A 19,522-nucleotide genomic window follows, 5' to 3' on the forward strand; every position below is an offset into this window, starting at 1 on the left:
TTTTGTTTTTATTATTATTTTTTGTTTGTTTTTGTATTATGTTTTCTGTTATTACTTGTGTATTGTTTTAAGCAATAAAAAAAAACAAGTCCGAATGATCAGAGGATTATGTTTAGAATAAGATGTTTAGAATAGAATTTAAGAGTTCAAGGAACAATTCTAAATTCTAAATGTATATTTGACACTAATGACAGTGATGTATTCAGTCAACTGTCGAAGCTGGGTGTAATCATTAACAATACGCCGCTGCGGTCGTTTCGGATCTGCCGCAAAATGCTGTACAGTGATCATCGTGCACGCCGAGCTGCCCAGCACCAACTCCTAACCTCTCTGCCTCCCTCACTTGGTCCTCCATTAGTGCAACAAGAGGAGACGACAACAACTATAGGCTTTGCATCCTATCGTTCGCCTTAGCTAACTCATTCACCACTAGCGGAGTGAGCTGGAAAATTAAACTTTTCCCGAACCCCGTGGGGAGGAGGGCCACAACATCATGGCCACCAACAACACTTAGCAAAACATTGATCTTGCTCCGGCTTTAACTTCTGGATATTCGGCAGTTTTGCAACTGAACTCCAACTCAAACTGACGCGCTACATCAACGTCATCGTTCTCAGCCACTCCCTCTGTTCGCTGATTGGACCGGTAAAAGAATTATTTCTGGAAACCAAAGTCTACAGCACAATCCCAGACGTAGTACTGAAGGAAAATAAAATTGAGCGGAAGTGCGTAGGAGGGCGGAGCCAGGCTAGGCGCAGTTACCAACAATAACAAAGGCGAAGCTTGATGACGCTATGAGGGAGAGTTGAACGATGGGAGATGTCGTTTTCACCATCCAGAGATGTTATGGAATTAATGAATCATGATCACGGATGAGGTAATTTATTTGTTTTTGTATTACCTGTACGTCTAATCACAATATTTTATGTCACCAAAATGAATTAACTGCAAGGAACGCGAAATGTTATGCTATATTATCCTGTTACAGCTATTTGTCAAATGATTTGTTGGGTTAATGCAGCGCAGTTTTACGTGTTTATGGTTAATGCCGTGTTGTTTTATGTGTTCAAACCAATTGTACTCAAAGTAAATTTGAACAGACATGTGCAAGTAATGGCTAAATATTGTTTAACAACACATATCCGATTGTATTTAATTGCACTGCCATAATCTCGGTCAAAACACAAGTGATAAAAAGCATTACCAAAGTACAAAGAGCAATATAACTGTGAATTTTCATCAGCATAACGATCACTTGATAGTTTTTGAGGTGAATCAACATATGCATAATGATTGATCTGTCACGTCATATAGGCCTATGTATCTCGCATTGTTTAAGTGATATTATTGACAGTTCACTTGCGTTGCAAGGAAAAACAGATACATCCTTTTGTTTTATGTACATTTGCTCACCTGTCTAAAAGTATATGCAAGTGCGGTGTTGCTCCAAGTTAGTCGCGAACGTGGAGCTCTCGGCATCTCGAAAACGCCACGCCGATATTGATCCTCATTTTAGTTCTCCTTTTTTGTCTCAAAGTCTGCTTGCCATGGTCCATAATGGTTGAACGAAACAACAACAGCGTGCAGCTAAACGTTACGCACTACACAGTTGTCCACGTCTGTCGCCATGGTTACGTCATGGCTATGGCAGTACGAGCGGAAACTGAGGAAAGCGCGGATATTGCGTCATTGACAGGTGACATTTTTTTCCGGGACGGCCACTTATTTAAAATTGGAATTTCTCTGAAATAAAAAATCTTTGGAGACTTTTGGGATATTGTAAGTACACAACTGCAGGAAATATTTCACACTGTGCAAGTGATTTTTGGATATTTTATTACAAAATTCCTACATATTGTACCTTTAATTAAATCATAGCCTTTTGAAGTTTAATAATCAATCACATTAGGGCATTTCACTTTTCCTGTTTTTCTGTCCCAAATTTAAGACCTCTTGAAATTATAATAAATGTATAAACTTTTCGTATTCAATTTAAGCCATTTAAGACTTTTTTATGGCTTTAAACTTGATAAAACTGAATTTAAAGGACCCGCGGCAACCCTGCCGCCTTGAATGAATCTTTAAAAAGATATTTTGAAGAATGTTGTAACTGTTTTTCATATAGTTGAATGTCAATAGGGTCCAAAGCAACACTGAGAAAGAAAGGTTTGGAACAACATGAAGGTGAGTAGGGTGAACTATCTCTTTAATGTTACACACTAAACTGCCCAATGTGTCCAGTAAAAGAGTTTGATAGTACATTCTGCTTACCTTCAATAGCAAAGGGTTTACCAACTGTCAGCAGCTTGCAGTCGGCATCAATGGACACCTCATAGTCCAGCAGGGCTTTGTCCATGATAAAAGCATCAAGTTGAGGCGGATCTGTCCTTCACAACATAAAAAGAGGGGGGGCTACAAAACTACACACACAGGCAAGCACACACTCTCATTAAACATTCACAGTATGATTCCGGTGCAAATGGAACACAGACATCATTTGTCTGAGCTAAATGTTCTTAAACTCCAGTGGCGGCCATAAATCAGCAGCTATACGCTAAACCACATGCAAGCTGAATAGAGCCCGAAAATGACTTTTAATGGATTGTGACACCTTAAGGGCAGCGGTCCACCCTTACTTAATTTAATGATTAAGAAAAAGATGTCATTTATCAAAAAGTTCAGCCAGCAGCAAATTTGAAATTAAACATATTTAGTAGCACTTTTGGTTGATAAGAACATTTCTTTTCCCACACATTTTATCCCAATCTGTGTTATCCCAATCTGGCTAATCAAAATGCTTATTGACAAATGAAAACTTTTAACATTTTACCACTAGTATATTCTTTTAAATATGATTTTTTCTAAATCTAGAGTACAAATAATACTGCATATAAACACCATCAAAGGGCAAAAACAGACATACTGTGGCATAAATTTGAAAATCAAATATTTCAGAAATGAATTGCTTTGCTGGTTCATTGCGATACATATGGTCACTGATACCTCTGATCCTCTTCTCAAAATGAAAAAAAAAAGGATTAAAGTGTTTCCAGCCAATTTAAATACTTCATGGATCTTTGACTCTTTTGAAGACGTTTGTCTCTTTTAAGTTTTTCTTCCAATTACATTCCGAATGATACATCCAAATATTAAATGAAGCAACTTCTATGCCATGATTTCAGGCTTAATTCTGCCATCTGTCATACAGACTCAAACCTTTACTAAGGAATTATGGAAGGAAGTGAGATGCGCTGACTCTCAAAATGTTAATATTTCTGCTGTTCTAAATTCATCTCTAGTGTGAGTGCAAACTAGGCTAGAAAAAAAAATCCATTTATGTCGTTGCTTTCAAACTTGTTAATTAGGCTTTAGATAAAAATCACATAAGAATTTTTAATTCTCCTCCTTTTTTCCATCATAGTTCTCCTCTATTTTTTTATATAGCCCAAAAATAAATCAATATTTAAATAAATAAACAAAAAAAAGCACACTCTTCAGAATTTGGTATGTGTGAGACAGACTGTGTCACTGCATCTGGCAGGAAACAACAAACCGCTCGCCTGGCGAGCAGCCGTGAGAGGGAATCTCAGAACTTAGACTCAAATATGCTGAGAGGAAAAAAATGCTTCAGGCAAACACCTCATTTTAATGACAGCATTTTTCAAAAAATGAAATTTTTTGGCCGAGGTATTGACACCTCTAGTATTGTCAACCAGTCACTAGGGAGGATTGATATAGAAAAGACTTGAGATTCAGCATTTGCATTGTAATGAACAAGGGCGCAACTGCTGTTTGAATTATTGATAACTATGCACAGTTTTTTTTCTCCATGTGTTGTACATTTCTCTATGTACTAATAGTGTTTGGCAGTATGACTACACCAGGAGCACTAACTGCCATCTGCTAGCTGAGTGTATTCTGTTGGGTGAATTGGTCTCTTACTTGAGAGTGGCGACCCCTTCAGGTGTGGTGGGCTCATTGAATTTCCGCATATACTCGTGCATCTCAGGAAAACTCTTTTTCATGTAATCCTCTGCACTGCTTTCCCGAACAGTGCCAAATCGGAATCCCTGAGATGGGTGATGAAGCTGAAAAACAGCTAAGTCTCAGATTATAGTGCACTGTTTTAGCTTGCTCTACAGGGTGATATCATGATAAATGCAATTTTACTTTATTTACATTAAATCAATTAATTTGTCAGACAGTGATTTAAATTGTACTCAAAGTATCCATTTTATCAGTTCATGCATTCCCAGGGAATAGCACCCATGACATTAGCATTGTCAGCGCCATGCTCTACTGATTGAGCTACTGTATGCTCTTTGATAACTTTGATTTAACAGTTTTATGTATAATGTAAGCATAGAGTATGTTTCAGAACCCAAAAATGTATCAGTCCAAAAAAGTTTTTTTTAAACTGAGACCACCCATAAATGTCAACACTCATTAGTTTTTCAGCAACTTGACATGCCAGGCACTATGAAGTAGACAGAAGCACTGTAGGACTAGACTTCAGGATAGACGTTATGTTTACACTAGTCTTTAAAGGTGCTGTATGCAATTTTTTCACTGTACTAAAGCATAAAAATACCATAATATGTTTGCAGATATTTAGGAAACATGCTAAGTTCACATACTCGTTTTTCTGAAAAACAACGCAACAGCCAGTTATTCTACTTTGTAATGTGCATTCCTTGTCGGAATGTGTGTTTTTGTTTTGTTCTGTGCGATACGGCACGTTGCCAATTACCCAATAGTATTTCGACAACCCAGGTTGCCAGTTGGCAAAAACACAGCGTATTGCAGCCATGGAGACCAATCAAACTGGGTCAGAGATCCAGTTTGACTGTTTCAGAAGCCTCAGCATCCTTCTAAAAATCTCCATGAATGGGAGCATATTAAAACGCGGATAAATCAACTCATAAACTTACAAGTCTGCTCGCCTTCCATTTTCAATTGCGCTCGATCCTTTTGCTTTTCCTCAAACTGGCAACCAGCATGACCATTGATTCTGGCGGGGGAAACAACTCTCTCCAATATTTAGAATTAGAAATTAGAAAAACCGCAGTACCCATTTCGCCAACTAGCTGTCAATATTACATACTGCACATTTAACGTAGAGGACCTTGTCTTAAAAAAAAAAAAAAAACTATGACATGACCTGTTCAAAGATAGACTAAATTATAGCAACATTGTTTTATGGAGGTTATAAATACAGTATGCACTAGAGCTGAGCGATTAATTGTTAAAAGTTTGTGATCCCGATTCAAACACCCACACAATCTTATTTCTAAATGACAACGATTCGGCTGTGTCTAAGTACGCTCATAGCGAATATTAAAATCTGCTTTGGCCCTGCCGCTGACCCAGAGAGAGCAGTTATCATGTGTAGGTATGAAATAGCTTCACAAAAAGTATTTTTAACCACACAGTATCAAAATGTCTGTGTTACAATAATTCATATTATCATTGAAGTACTGGGATACAAGTTTATAGTTCGGATATAAACACTGATGTCTACGGTAGCGAACTTGAAGCTTCAAATAAAGATTGTATTGATTACATCATTACACCAGAAGGTGGCGACAAATGACTGTTAAAAAAATTATTTGTCATTGAATGATTCATTCATGAGATTTGTTCAAATACCCTGAATCATCCAGCAAGTAAACAAGTAACTCTTTATGCGCAAGTTATGCCGAGTTCAGACTGCACGATTTTAGCCCCGATTTTGGCTCGCCGACAGGTTTTGAGAAATCGCCGACAAATGCCCGAAATCACAGGCAAATCGGTGCTCGTTCACGCGAGTGACAATCACGCAGTGTGAATGAGCAAAGACGCGATCTGAGAGAATCGCCGACGAGTCGCCGACGCCCGTGAGATATTTGGCATGCTAAATATCTGGAGCTGTCGGCGATTCATAATCCTGCTGTGTGAATGTGTTCTGACTGAAAACTACATCGGCGATGACCGACAGCCAATGAGAGAGCAAGATAAAGGACAGCGGGATGTTCGGGGAGGAGTTATAGACCAGAATATCAATATTTTAATAGATAGGCCTATATTTACAATTATATCAAACAGAAACAAAGCACAAACATTTGCATGACCAGCAGCAACAGCAGGACATTTGCAAATGTATTTATTTACCCCCAACTCTCTTTGCAAAACACAGTCCTTGCTCCCCTCGTCTTCCCAACCATTTTCTGCATAAACTGTTTATTATTTTTTTTCATTTTCGCTACAAATCAGTGCACAGACAATTTGTAGGCTATCATTTTTAATAACAAATTCAGTGTCGCGCGAGAACTCCGGTCTCACGCACGCGTGATCTTCCGTTATTTCCTATCACTTCTTGCGTTTGTTTGGTTGTGAAACGTAGTTTGCGGACCAGGCAGAAGTTGTCGGCGATTCTTTCTTTTGTAAAGTCATGCAGTGTGAAACCTCCTGTCGCCGATCCATCGTGCAGTGTGAACACAGCAGCAACTGAATGTTACCCCAGATAGTCATGCAGAGTGAAAACAACAGTGACCCGATTATTTTGAAAATCGTGCAGTCTGAACTCGGCATTAGTGAAGCATTCAGTCAAACCGCTAAAAAAATTATATTTTCTAAATATACTGCAGCAATTAACATTTTGTCAGAACCTCTAGTACATTACATGTTATTTGTTATTTGTTTAAACAAATAAAGCATGAATCTCAAAAAATCCAGAATCGTGCATCTCTACTATATACCGAAGTGTCTCAAAAGATCTTACCTTGGCATCATGTATTCCAGAGAGCTCTTCAAAAGTCTTTTCCCCAACCATGACTGCAGCCAGGTTTGCTGTGTAACTTGACAAAACCAGCAGGCAAAATATGGCCCACAGGTTCATCAGGAAACGTCCAGTCCAACACTTGGGCGTCTTACTAGAGACTGTTCGGCCAAAGAGGATGGCGTAGCAGAGGTTGAGGGCTGAGGAATAGGAGAAGACCTTCACACGGTTACGTCCATGAGGCGTCATGCCAAAGGGACTCTTCCATTCGTAGAGGGTGAGGAAGAGCGCTGTAATATGCAGTGCTACAAAGATGCCCATCCACATGGACCAGTGCAATGGCCACATGAATGCTCCAATAGGTGCAGCTGTGTCTTTACTGCGCACCAGTATTCCCAAACTTGTTGAAAAAAATGGACTGGTAAAGTCAATCACTTTACTGCGAGCCGAGTTGATGCTGAAGCTGGTAACAGCCATATCGGCCACCCCACTCAGCAGGTCGCCCACCAACCCCGTCCACTGCCCACCCTTGACTGCACCATATTTTCCGTCCCCAACTATGTACAGGTCAAACTTGAAGTTCATGTCTTCTGCCAGCTTCTCCAGTAGATCAATACAGTATCCATAGCAACACTTGCTGTAATCCGGTGGCAAGAAGCTGCTGTTGCCTTGAGCCCGCTCGGAATACAAGTGGTCCAGGGTTCCCGAGCTGTTTGTCCCTGCATCCAGACAGTATTGCCCAGCGGGACAGTTCCCATCCTCATCTACCTCTCGAGTGAACACGAACGGGTGCTCCACCAGAGTGACCACACGCACACGACTCCCCAACACAGGAAAGCCAGCCCGCCATCTACGACCTTCCCTGCCCAACTGGCCCTCAGTGCGCTGCCGAGGGGACGAGCCCTGCCACAATCCCTGCTCCTCTATATCCAACCTACCGCCTTCCCAGCTGCCTACAGTCACCCACGTGGGCTGACCGATGGCATCACGCCGCAGACTCCAAATGTGGACCCTCTGAGAGGTGTGTACACGAGAAAGGTTGCGTTGAACGCTGACAGGGCCAGTCAACCCTACAAAGGACGTATTAGAGAGGAACCTGAGGGGGAAAGAATACAAGTGTCAAATTATGATCGGAAGAGGCCTATATTATTTGGAGAACACTATTTGTTAGCATTCCTATTTATGCCGAGTTGCTCGGCTGCAGCAGAACCCTCTGGAAGTATGTAACCTGAAAGCTACCATCTTTGCTCATGGGAACCTTTCGAGTCTGAATTGTAAGTTTAAATGGCCATCAGTAAACAAAAATGCTTATGATGTAGCTATGATACCAGCACGAGCTAATGGGCCCAAGCTAATCAGGCCTGAAAAATTACTCAGGGGGATCCCAGACAAAGACTCTGGTTCACAACTAGACATGTGGGAGTAAGTAACAGGATCGGACACAGGTTAAGCTTGCTTTATCCTCTCCAACAGCAAAGCAGACAGTAAATATAACTGCGGCAGAGGGGGGAAGGCCTGGGAGAGGGATTGGCTAGCTGGATGACTGACACGGTCTGGCATCCGTCACACCATAAACTACAGATGTTGCTTTCAAAGAGCAATATATTTGATTGAGAAACCCCCTCCCACTCTTCAGAATTACAGCCGCTCAGTCGGCAGCTGCTGCTCTGGTGCACAAGTCGGGTCACTTAAGGAAATGTCTTGACATTGAGCTTGTAGATTAATGTCTGGAGTCATAAATAATAGATATGACATTTGACAAATGCTGTGCTGGTTAATGAAAAACTGAGGAGAAAAGCTTAATATATAATTTGGCTCCAAACATTTATCCATAGTTCTACCTGTCACAGAAAGCAAATGGCCCATCTTAGTCTGCCAATGACTGACAGTGTGTATCTAAAGGACATCTAAGTTACAGCATGTGTGTTTCAGCTCAATTAAGAGAACATGTTGTTAAATACTTAAAAGCTTTCTTTGTCTCTGCTCTTACTTTTCTGATCTTTTATATATTGAGAAGAGAGGGGCTATTGTAAGGTGAGATGGGAAAAGATATTGGAACTGATAGAGAAATATTACTTCTATTAATCCAAGCGTTCATTGTAGGTGAAGCTACTTAGAAAATGTTGCTAAATTATGTTTTATTCAGTAGGAACACGTTCAAATGATCTATCCATTCAGAACAAGAGGAGGCCCATATACGTAGCTGACTCACCTATGTTCCTCGACAATTTTCTGCATCCCTCCGCCACCCCCGACTCGCAACTCTCCGCTGCTTCCTATCCCTCTGGGTTTGGGCCAAATTCTGAGCTCGGAGCCCTCCCCTCGGACAGCACGCTAAATACGCCTACTCTTTTACTCTATCCGGTTATTTGTATGTGTGAACTTGTGAATCAATTTAAAGTAGTTAATCTAAAGTCAAGCTACTTTTTTGGGACAAATATCTACACAAGCTACTAACAAAAGGTTGCTCACTACGAGTAACATACCTCTGTTATGTGATTATATTAATAAACAGCACCATTTAAATAAATATTTGACTATAAAAAGAAGACCTAAAATGCAGCACAGAACTTCTGTGAAGCAAAGCCTGTGAAATATTTCTAGAATTGGTTCATTTACATGAACAATCTGAACTGATTCACTAGAATTAATAAGAAATTTCAACATTACACATGAATATTAGTTTTAATCTACTACCCAATGCTTTGTATATAATGGGTATTGACCAATATGGCAATTTAGCAAAATATAGGATGATTTTTCGATCTAATCGTTATTTCACAGTAAAGTAAAACTCCTTAAAAAGAACAGAATTTCGATTTTACAATAGTCATTCACAGGACTCGGGTACTGTCCTATGCGGGATAATGCCACAGTTTGACTAATAACTATCTTCTCCCTCACTAAACTCCTCAATGTAAGAAAAATGCATGCAAATGCAAAATATTGATAAAAAAATGAAAGTTATTTACTTTTATTGTATTACAATGTGGCCAAAATCTTGCACGAGCTGCTGAGCTATGTATCACACTCCTGCAGCTATACCCTCGCAATTGTCCGGTATTATGCAGCATGTTTGGGTCTGGTTGGCAGATTTTCAGCCTTATCCTGTTGTGATGAGAGACCCAGGCTTCCTACACAGCCACATTTCACTTCTGTTTGTTGTGAGAGATATAGTGGTGTGTGGCAGAGTGCTGGCATGATCCACACAAAATGACGGGCCTGCATGGTAGGCATGTGCCAGAGCTTTTGATAAGAGTGATCCCTCCTCAGGGAAAGGCAACTGAGGGGAAGTCATAAATAAAGCTTAAAGCTCTAAAGCATGTCTGCATTCCAGCTGAGTGTCTGGGCAAACACCAGTAATTTGCCGCAGCAAGAGAAAATGGCCGTGCGCCTGTCCTTAAGCATGACACTAGCTGTCTGGAACATCTCATCCAGATGGTAGGATGTTCTACTGATGAGTGTTCAGAATAAAACATCAAAGCCATTTATTCTCTAAAAATATGTTACATGTAATAAAGTGTCAAATGCGGCAGTTTTATTCCTGTTTATCAATTATTGATGACTTTTTGAAGAATCAAATTTCTCAATTCAATTATTTATGTATGAAATACCAATCTATTTTTCTAAGAGCAGTTAATTTAACACATAAATAGGTGTCTGTAGGGGTGGGTGGGGCACAACCTATCACAGGGCTAGTTATAACACACATGGTTTAAAGGTTTCCACACATGCCAGCATGACAAAAATCATATTTACTAGTTGCCATTTCAAAAATATATAGAGAAAAAAATTGCACCAAAATTCAAAGATCTTTGGAAGATATCACTGAATATTTATTTAACCAAAGCAAAAGTACATTTCCTCCTGATGTTACTTTTTCATCTCAGTTTTTAGTGTTTATAAAAAATGACACAAATCTGCTATTATTTTAATCTCCAATCTGTTATTTAACAAAATAACACTTTAGCACTTTGTTTCGGCCCAATTATGTTCGAAATAATGCCACACCAGTTCATTCTTCGATTTAGTTTGAAGTATATCAGGGCCTTAATTGTTTCTGTAATTATTTAGTTTCAGCTCTATGCTACATTAAAAACTGTTTTTATATTTGCCACTTTGATGTGGCTTCTTTGAAGAATTAAATCACTTCTAATTTAATTGTAAAAAATAAGAAGGCCCCTGCAATACTGTTGTGCTGTACACTGATGCATACACCCTGGTTCTAAATCAATACAAAAGCTAAACAGACTTTATTGGAACATACCATTTCACAAAATATAATTCATTTTTTATCTTGGGGGTTCAGGGTGCTCTGTTGGAAAAAACTGAAGAGCTTGCTGTCCTTTCTGCCAGGGTACATTTGCTATGGCTGTTGAAATGTACATTTTTACAAGCATGTTTCAAAAAACATTCTGTAATGTATGCATAAAGCATGTAACACTATACTTACAAGATTTATGGCAACTTTTCTCAAGAATAAATAATAAATAGATTAATTTATATTGTGGTCTCAGATGGTGCTACTTTGGTGCTAGTCTACAGTAGCTGGTGGACAAGCCTCGCCATGCTGTTCACAAGGTGCATCCCATTTGACACACTATTCTACACCAGCTCTTCAACTGAAACTACAAAGTTGGATACTTTATGGATACTTTGGAGTAAAGTACATAAAGTTTAGGAATTCAACGGTCACAGCTTTGGGCTAAACATGCTAAAGTGACACTAATAAAACATATCAGGTGCATTTGAAAAGCCATTCACCTTCAAATGGAAAATGACAAATTCATCAAATGTTAAGTGTATCATACACTTTATGGCATGACAATTTACTTTATGGGATATTTTTGGAACATTTTTTGGAACATTTGGAACTCAACTGTGATGAAACTGGTTAGCTGCTATATACAGACTACTAGAAGTTTGTTGGGGACCTGCACCCAAAACACCTTTTTAACAGGTTACATACTGAACTGACTGATAAACTGAGAGAATATGGATTTACCTGGCAATGTACTGTCCTGATGAGGGCAGCTCGTGTTTGTTGGGTTTGTCAAAACAGTTTACCATATTTTGGATGAGGGCTAGATCAGGCCGTACGACCGTTGCTGCACTAACAGCTCGGTTGACCAACTGCAGGGCATCATGAATGTAGAGGTCTAGTGGTTTGCGGTCGACCTCTCCATAAGCCAGCAGTCCTAAAGGCAGGCCAATAGAATGAAGGGTGTCTGGGCTTAAAGGATGTCCCATAATCCAATGTACAGTGGGCAATGTCAACCCCAGGTCATGCGCACTGCGCAGAACAGAAGAGGCACACTCCGGGTCGGCCCCAAAAAGCAGGACAGAGGCAGGAGGAGGATGGTCCTGGTTAAAGTGTTCAGAGAGGAAGTCAGAAATGTTGGCAATGTGAGGTATGCTGTGGGAGAGGTTCAGGGCGGATCGAAGTTGCCAGTGTGAGGGTCCCCAGCCAGAGCGGCTTTGGAGTTCCAGGAGATCCAGAAGACCAGCGTCCTCCCAGCCTTGGCAAAGCACTGCCATACTCTCTTCCCAGCCACTGCGCTGCAGAACATCTAGAAGCAGCTCCACCAGTACTGAAGGGGACATACGAGTTGTCATCTGCAAGTGGAAGCGATTCTGAAAACAGAACAAGCACAGAAAGACAATATGGTCATCAAATAATTAGTTCTTAATGTGACTTAATTGCAACTTTATTTCTCATAATTGTGACTTTAGATCTCAAAATACTTTTTTATTATTTTTATTTCTCATAGTTGCGAATTTAGGTCTCCCAATTGTGACTTTTTATCTTTATTTCTTGCAATTGACCGTTCGCAAAGACCCGCCCCCCTTAGTTACTGTCGCTATGTCCGACAAGCTACGCTGCTCTCTCACACACATCATGTTCTCACGCAGTGAAAAATACATCGCGGACTGACAACACGCTGACAGACAGGACAGACCAGGTTACTTTTCGGTTACTTTTGATATTAAACATATTAAACAAAGTCTCACCTTTCAAAAACATTTTTAAAGAAATTTAAACAATAAATACCGTTTTGTGGCTCTTTAATGTGTCGTGACAGATCACTGTAGAGCATCAGTTAAAACTGCTCGTGATCCGATCATCTCTTCCTTCTAGTTCATTTATAGCATCAAATAAACATGAATGAACATAAGAAGTAATGTTGTTTTAACCGCAGAAAGGCATCAGTACATTCCGTTTTTCAAGTTCAAATCCTCTACTAACTAACTAACTCTCCTGACTGCTTTGTCGGACAAAATGGCGGATGGCGAAGTATGATTGGTCAGATCACCTGTCAATCAAGGTTCCTGCGAAGGGTCAATTGCAACTCTATTTCTTGTAATTGCAACTTTAGGTCTCACAATTGTGAATTTTTGTCTTTATTATTCGCAATTACGACTTTGAATATCGCAGTTGTGACTTTTTATCTTTATTTCCTATTGCCAGTCTATCTCTCATAATTGCAACTTTAGATCTCACAGTTGAGACTCTAAATCTTTATTTCTCATAATTGTAACTCTATTTCTCATAAATTGTGATGTTAGGTCTCAAAATTGTCACTTTTTATTTCTCGCAATTGCAACTTTATTTAATTATAGTTATTTATAATTTGTTACATTTATATAGCGCTTCTCTCTGCACTCAAACCCCCGGTTTCACATACAAGGCTTAAGATAGTCCTAGACTAAATTGCATGTTTGAGCTGTTTTAACTGAAAGCAACTTGCACTGAAATATCTTAAAATATGCCGGTGCTATTGTTTTGTCTCAAGATGCACACCAGTAATGTTTTGTCAAAAAAAGCTACTAAATGTCCAAATTTAACTAAGGCCTAGTCCAGGCTTCATCTAAGCCCTGTCTGTGAAACTGGGCCAAAGTGCTTTACATCTCCTCAACCACCACCAATGTGCAGCATCTTAAGCATTTTAAGATTGTAAATACTGAAACTATCATTTAAATACCATTATACATTTCAGAATATTAAGGGTTACCAGTCTCAATTTATCTTCAATGCCCAGCATTGTATATGCAGCACATTTTCCAAACACACTAGAATTAGAGAAGTGTATGTTTAGTATAAGAGATACATACTTACTTACCAAAAGTAGCACTAGTGTATACCAGTACTTCATTGTTATTGCATAACCTTTTTTTTTGTTTAGCATTGAAAATGTTGTCTTGTGCATTTCATTTTGCATGTAAATATAGGTCATGATTTTCTCTATTAAATCATCGTGCAACAATGTCTACACTAAACAACTTCAAATATGACAATGCATGTATTGTGTTTGACTGAAATGGTGTGGATGAATGAGATTGAAGCTACCCAGAGTGAATAAAATAAAATAAAAGTCATCTCTTTCACATCTCAGATGTTTCTGCTAGATATAAATGAGGTTACATCAACATCAAATGGAGACTTTTGTTTGAGTCGCTTCTCACACTTTTCTTCTGAGACAAAAACAATTCTAACACTCTCACAATAGTCTCCTTTAAAGTTTTAGAAAATATCTCAACAGCATCACACACTGTGCTCAGAGTTTTATCCTAAACTAAAGACTCAGGGGTCTTACATTTGTCTCCTCTAAAGTTTAGAAGAGATCTCAACAACTTTACAAATCAAAAGGTCTCAGTATGAACTCAAAGATTGCTACCATATAATATATATGAATAATCAAATTGGTCAAGGATTGAGTCGTGAGACATTTAATGTGCCTTTTAGAAAAGTAAGCTCCAGGGTTACTGTTCCTTTAGTAAGACCTCTGCAATTAAGTTTTACAAAGGCATCAGGTACATTACTATTTCCAAGAACAAATAATGTGCCCTATGCACATAAACTGTACAGCTCTATTCTCCTATTGTGTGTCAGCAATTAAGATTAACGTTAATCTTATTTCTGCATAACTCACTCAGCTTAAACTCTGCAGGTGCCTTTGAAGTACTTGACTTGGTGGACAATTTGTAAAGTTGTTGAGATTTCTTCGACACTTTAAAAGAGACAAATGTGAGAGCTCCTCTAGCTGAGAAAAATCTGAGCCTATGTACTGTATGATGTTGTTTAGATCTTGTCTAAAACTTTGGAGGACACAAATATGAGATCACCGGCGTCTCTAGATGCGGAGAAAAATCTGAGCACATGTGTGTGATGTTGTTGAGATCTCTTCTAAATCTTTAGAGAAGACACATGTGAGCGATCCAAAGTCTCTATAGCTAAGGAGAAAAATCTAAACGCAGTGTGATGTTGTTGAGATCTCTTCTAAATCTTTAGAGGAGACAAATGTGAGTCCAGCAGAGTCTCTTGGTAAGGAGAAAAATCTGAGCACAGTGTGTGATGATGATGAGATCTCTTCTAAAACTTTAAAGGAGAGACCGTTGTGAGAGTGTTTTTGTAGGAGACAAGTGTGAGAAGGAGGAAACTCAAGCAAAAGTCTCCATTTGATGTTGAAGTGACCTCATTTTTGTCTAGAAGAAACATTTGAGATGTTAAAGAGATCACTTTTATATTTTCGTTCCCCAGGGCTCCTTCCTCCTCAGTATGCTGCTCACATGAAATAACCCCACATGTCCTGCCATCTTGTATTCTTGGCCACAGTTTCTGCATGTCCTTCCACAATATTGCTAGTTGCTCTATTGATTTTGTACTGTAAAACCAAAGGCCACAAGAAATTTACTCTCTCTGCCATGCTCTTGACAGACAGTGCTACACCAGCAGTTTTAATGCCATACAGAAACAACTGATCACAGCTCTTCACCAACTTATATACCGTTAAACACAGATCATTGCACACTCTCGGGATGTGCATCTCGGGATTGACTCATCTTGATCGACAATCTGATTCAAAAGGCCAACGTTTATTCATTGACCTGTCTGACGAGTTAATGTGGCAGCTCGGCTCTCCGTGGTCCACACATCAGAGAGAGACTACTGTCCATGAAGAGTCATGAAGAACCACTTTCCAAGTTTCTCAATACAACTGGATAAAATCAAGGTTGTGAAATCAGTGCAACAGATGATGCAATGCATTTCAACCAGATTTATTGAACCAAAGATCCGATCCAAGGCCAGGAGGACCTTCATGAAGAGTTTAGAGGGTATACTGGGAATACTGTAAAATGTAAAACATACATAGAGAATGAAGACATACTGTATAGAGCAGTGCAAGGTAAATAAGTTAATCTGCAATTTGTCAATATAAAACCATGAAAATTATTTGGCTAAAACGTGATTTGACAGGGTAAGTTGGGTCAGTGACTAAACTAATGTGGGGATCTACTCAGGCAGGCATACAACACAGCTGCAGCACATTCACTCAACACCCGGGATCATATGATCTGTTGTAAGGTCACATGACTAATCAGGAAGTGATAAATGTTTGCTGCCTGCAAGGCAGACTTTTTTTGTGTTGATGCTATGTTGTGTGAGTTGGGCTCCCTTTTTTATGCAGAAGCGCGTGTCTACTCTTCACGGAGGACACAGGCTTCTGTCTGGGGGTTTAACCTTTATGCGATCACCCCCAATGTGACTCGAGCTGCTGGGCTGCACTGCAACGGAACGTTCACCTTTTCTCTGCATGTGTTAATGTGCTGTGGGACAGTTGAGCATACTGAAAAGGACCAGGCCAGCCACTGTTTTCATGTGACTGCTAAGCATTTCTTTAGTGTTTCCTGTTGTTGTTTGGTTAATTTTGTCTCTCATGTGCCACATTCCAACACATTCTCATCCTTTGGCGTCATATAGGTGACGCCATATGACATTTCGTCGAAATCTTACGCACATGGCATCCTTTAGCGTCAATATAACACGCACTGTTATGGGTAGGTTTAGGTCTGGGGTAGGGTTCCGGTTATGATGCCTTGGGATCTGCGTCTCATATTGACGCTAAAGGATGCCATGTGCGTCGGATTTAGACGAAATGTCAAAAGCGTCACATGTATGACGCCTTGGGATGAGAACGGGCTGCACATTCATAGTGGCATTTTTTATTTTATTTTTCTTGACTAAGTGTTGCCATTTATGCTGGTGGTTCTCCTCCCTAACTATGTTTTCTGCGTAGGTTATCCTTGTACAAGGTCGGATCTATACTGATGCTTTGCCCCTTCTCTTCAGGGGACCACACTGGGAGAGACACTGTATTGGTGTGTACTTATAACTACAACACGGTGTGATATTTTGTAGTGGTATCTAAAGATCTTAAGTGTGTAGAGCTTGCTGTGTTGCATGCTTCGACTGGTGCTGGGTTGCTGTCTCCTGTTTCTGTCTCCCCAGGGGCCTCCCGTTTTAATAACTTTTCTACGTCTTTTTGCACTAAAATATATAATACATTTGGAATACATTAACATATTTGCCTCTTGTTGACTGTCCCTTTGCGGGGATAAACATATTATTAGCCACACTACATTCACGGGAAGATTTGTGGTTCCTCCTGCCCATCATCAGGAATAAGGTAGGGCAGGTAATAATAATAGTAAGCTTTGCCTCCAAATGCAAGACATACTATTACAAATACTATTACAGTAAATGCATATGGAGTCATAAAATAAAACTGGTGTAACAAAATAGCCTTTCAAATTATTTTACCCTTATCAAAGCTTCTGCAAAGTGATTTATTATGCCAGTTACACAAAGGAATATGTACACTGATTCAATGAAATTACCCAACTCTCACATGTACTAATTTAATGCACATAACGTACATATACAATTGCTTTATGATTGAAGCACAGAAACCAAAGCACCTGTCTCTGGATGATGAGGAGAAATCACTGTAGTGTCTAATGCAGTCTCTGCACATGCAGCTGAATTGATGGGACCCAAATCAACTCACTCCAAGTCCCTGCAGCTGTTGCGTTTAGTCACCAGGGGCTTGAGACTCATCAGCATTATCATCCTCAAAACACACGGACACACACATCTTATGACACCCGGTGCAGTGTGTGCATATATACATGCAGAAGAAACCCCATACAGTTGTTTAATGTCTTACTGGTCATGATGAGAATTTGTTTGCTGAAAATTATTCATTTTTTTGACCATACACTCAAGTCAATTGGGTTCAGTGTTGTTTCGGGCTCCATTGAGTTACACTACTAAAACATTCTTCAAAATATCTTCTTTTGTTTCCTCAGAAGAAAGAAAGCTATAATATATAAATGTATAGCTTCATGGATTGATTGCCAATTACTGTTATTACACAACAGAACAAATTACAACAGTCTAGAGATATTTTATAAAGATCTCTAGTAATTCCCTGATGAAAAGAAAACGGCTTAATCCAGCCTAAAATGGTTTGCTGGTTTTAACTGGTTTCAGATGGTCTCCCAGCCAGGCTAAGATGGCCAGTGGACTAAGACCAGCAAACCAGGTTAGGCTTAAAGTTTTCTGTATTGTAAGTTTACAAAATATACTAACCATTTATGCAGGTATTGTCCAAAACCTCAGTTTGCCTAGGGCGTTTCTTAACTTTCGGAGACCACTTTATATATTATAAATATTATAGCATATTATTGTTTCAAAGAGCTTAGGTTTCAGGATACTCTCTTGGGAGGAACTTTACTGCTATCTGTCTTATTCTGTCAGAATACATTTCACTGCTGCCATGTCATGTACGTCTGAAAAGCATGTTTCAAGAAGATTCTCCCATGTACTGTATGAATAAAGCATGTAGCACTGGCCTAACAGCATGTATGGAACAGGAGGCAGCTTTTCTCAATACAATATTCACTACTGTTGGAATTGATTGATCTCTTCTGAAAATAAAAGCATTGATCTTCATGATGTTTTTTTCTCGCTTGTCTTATGGCTCGTCTGTCTCGTGGTTGTTTGCCTCTCTGATTTATTTTGTTAAATCCGTTAGTTAACTTTATTAATTTGTTTCATGACTACATCATTTTAACCATTCATCTGACTCACATCAGAAACTTTTCAGACCCATGTGAGGAGGGACATGCTAACATGTCACGTGACTTCCATTATAAATCATGTAGTTTGCTAGGTATACTATGGAAGCTTGTTTCCGCCACAGAATTAAACATTTTAAAAGATTGTTGTGTCTTTTTCCCTCAGAATTGTGTGTTTATATCTCACAATTCTGACTTTATTACACGCAATTGTGACTATGTCATGCAATTCTGAATTTGTATCTCCCAATTGCGTGTTATAATGTCAGAATTGCGAGTTCTGAGAAAATCATCTGGTCAATTCTGATGTTTATTTCTTGCAATTGCGAGTTTATATCTCACAATTCTGACTTTATATCACACAATTCTGACTTTATAACTCGCAACGTTATATCATGCAATTGTGAGATAAAAAGTCAGAATTGCAAGATGTAAACTCGCAAATGTGAGAAAAAGTCAGAATTGTGAAATAAAAAGTCGCAATTACCTTTTTTTTTTTTTTTTTTTTCTGTGCTGGAAACAAGTTTTCATAGTATACAGCCCGGCCCCATGGGGAAATATTTAAAAACTACTTAAAAAAAATATTGCAACATTTCCAAATGTATTCAAGCTGCTATTTTAAGTTCCTCTTTAAACTCATGCAAAGTGCAAAAAATAATTTGTCTTTTGCAGCACTTAACTTAAAAGAATGATTCACCACTGAATACTTTTGAGATGGCTGTTTAGCAGATGCTTTTCAGTTAGGTGTTTATTGGAGGCGAGTCATTAGTCTTAAAGGAGACAGGAATCCAAAATAAATGTAACATCACAAACCACCAATTTCAATTTCTCCTGTGTCAGACACCT

The 19,522-nt window shown here is 39.1% G+C and overlaps 1 protein-coding gene across 1 annotated transcript in view; it reads right to left on the minus strand.

Annotated features, from left to right (window-relative positions):
• grin3bb (glutamate receptor, ionotropic, N-methyl-D-aspartate 3Bb) overlaps positions 1-19,522 on the minus strand; it is a 135,302-nt gene that overhangs the window by 50,518 nt on the left and 65,262 nt on the right. The window contains exons 2-5 of the mRNA XM_056252679.1: positions 11,763-12,391; positions 6,761-7,853; positions 3,943-4,088; positions 2,272-2,387 (exon numbers count right to left, since the gene is read on the minus strand). Coding sequence (XP_056108654.1) covers positions 2,272-2,387; positions 3,943-4,088; positions 6,761-7,853; positions 11,763-12,391 — 1,984 coding nt within the window. The remainder of the gene's footprint in view (positions 1-2,271; positions 2,388-3,942; positions 4,089-6,760; positions 7,854-11,762; positions 12,392-19,522) is intronic.

Source organism: Rhinichthys klamathensis, unplaced genomic scaffold, assembly GCF_029890125.1.
Source record: "Rhinichthys klamathensis goyatoka isolate OS25496 unplaced genomic scaffold, OSU_Roscu_1.1 h1tg000098l_1, whole genome shotgun sequence".
In the NCBI taxonomy this organism is placed as follows: domain Eukaryota; kingdom Metazoa; phylum Chordata; class Actinopteri; order Cypriniformes; family Leuciscidae; genus Rhinichthys; species Rhinichthys klamathensis.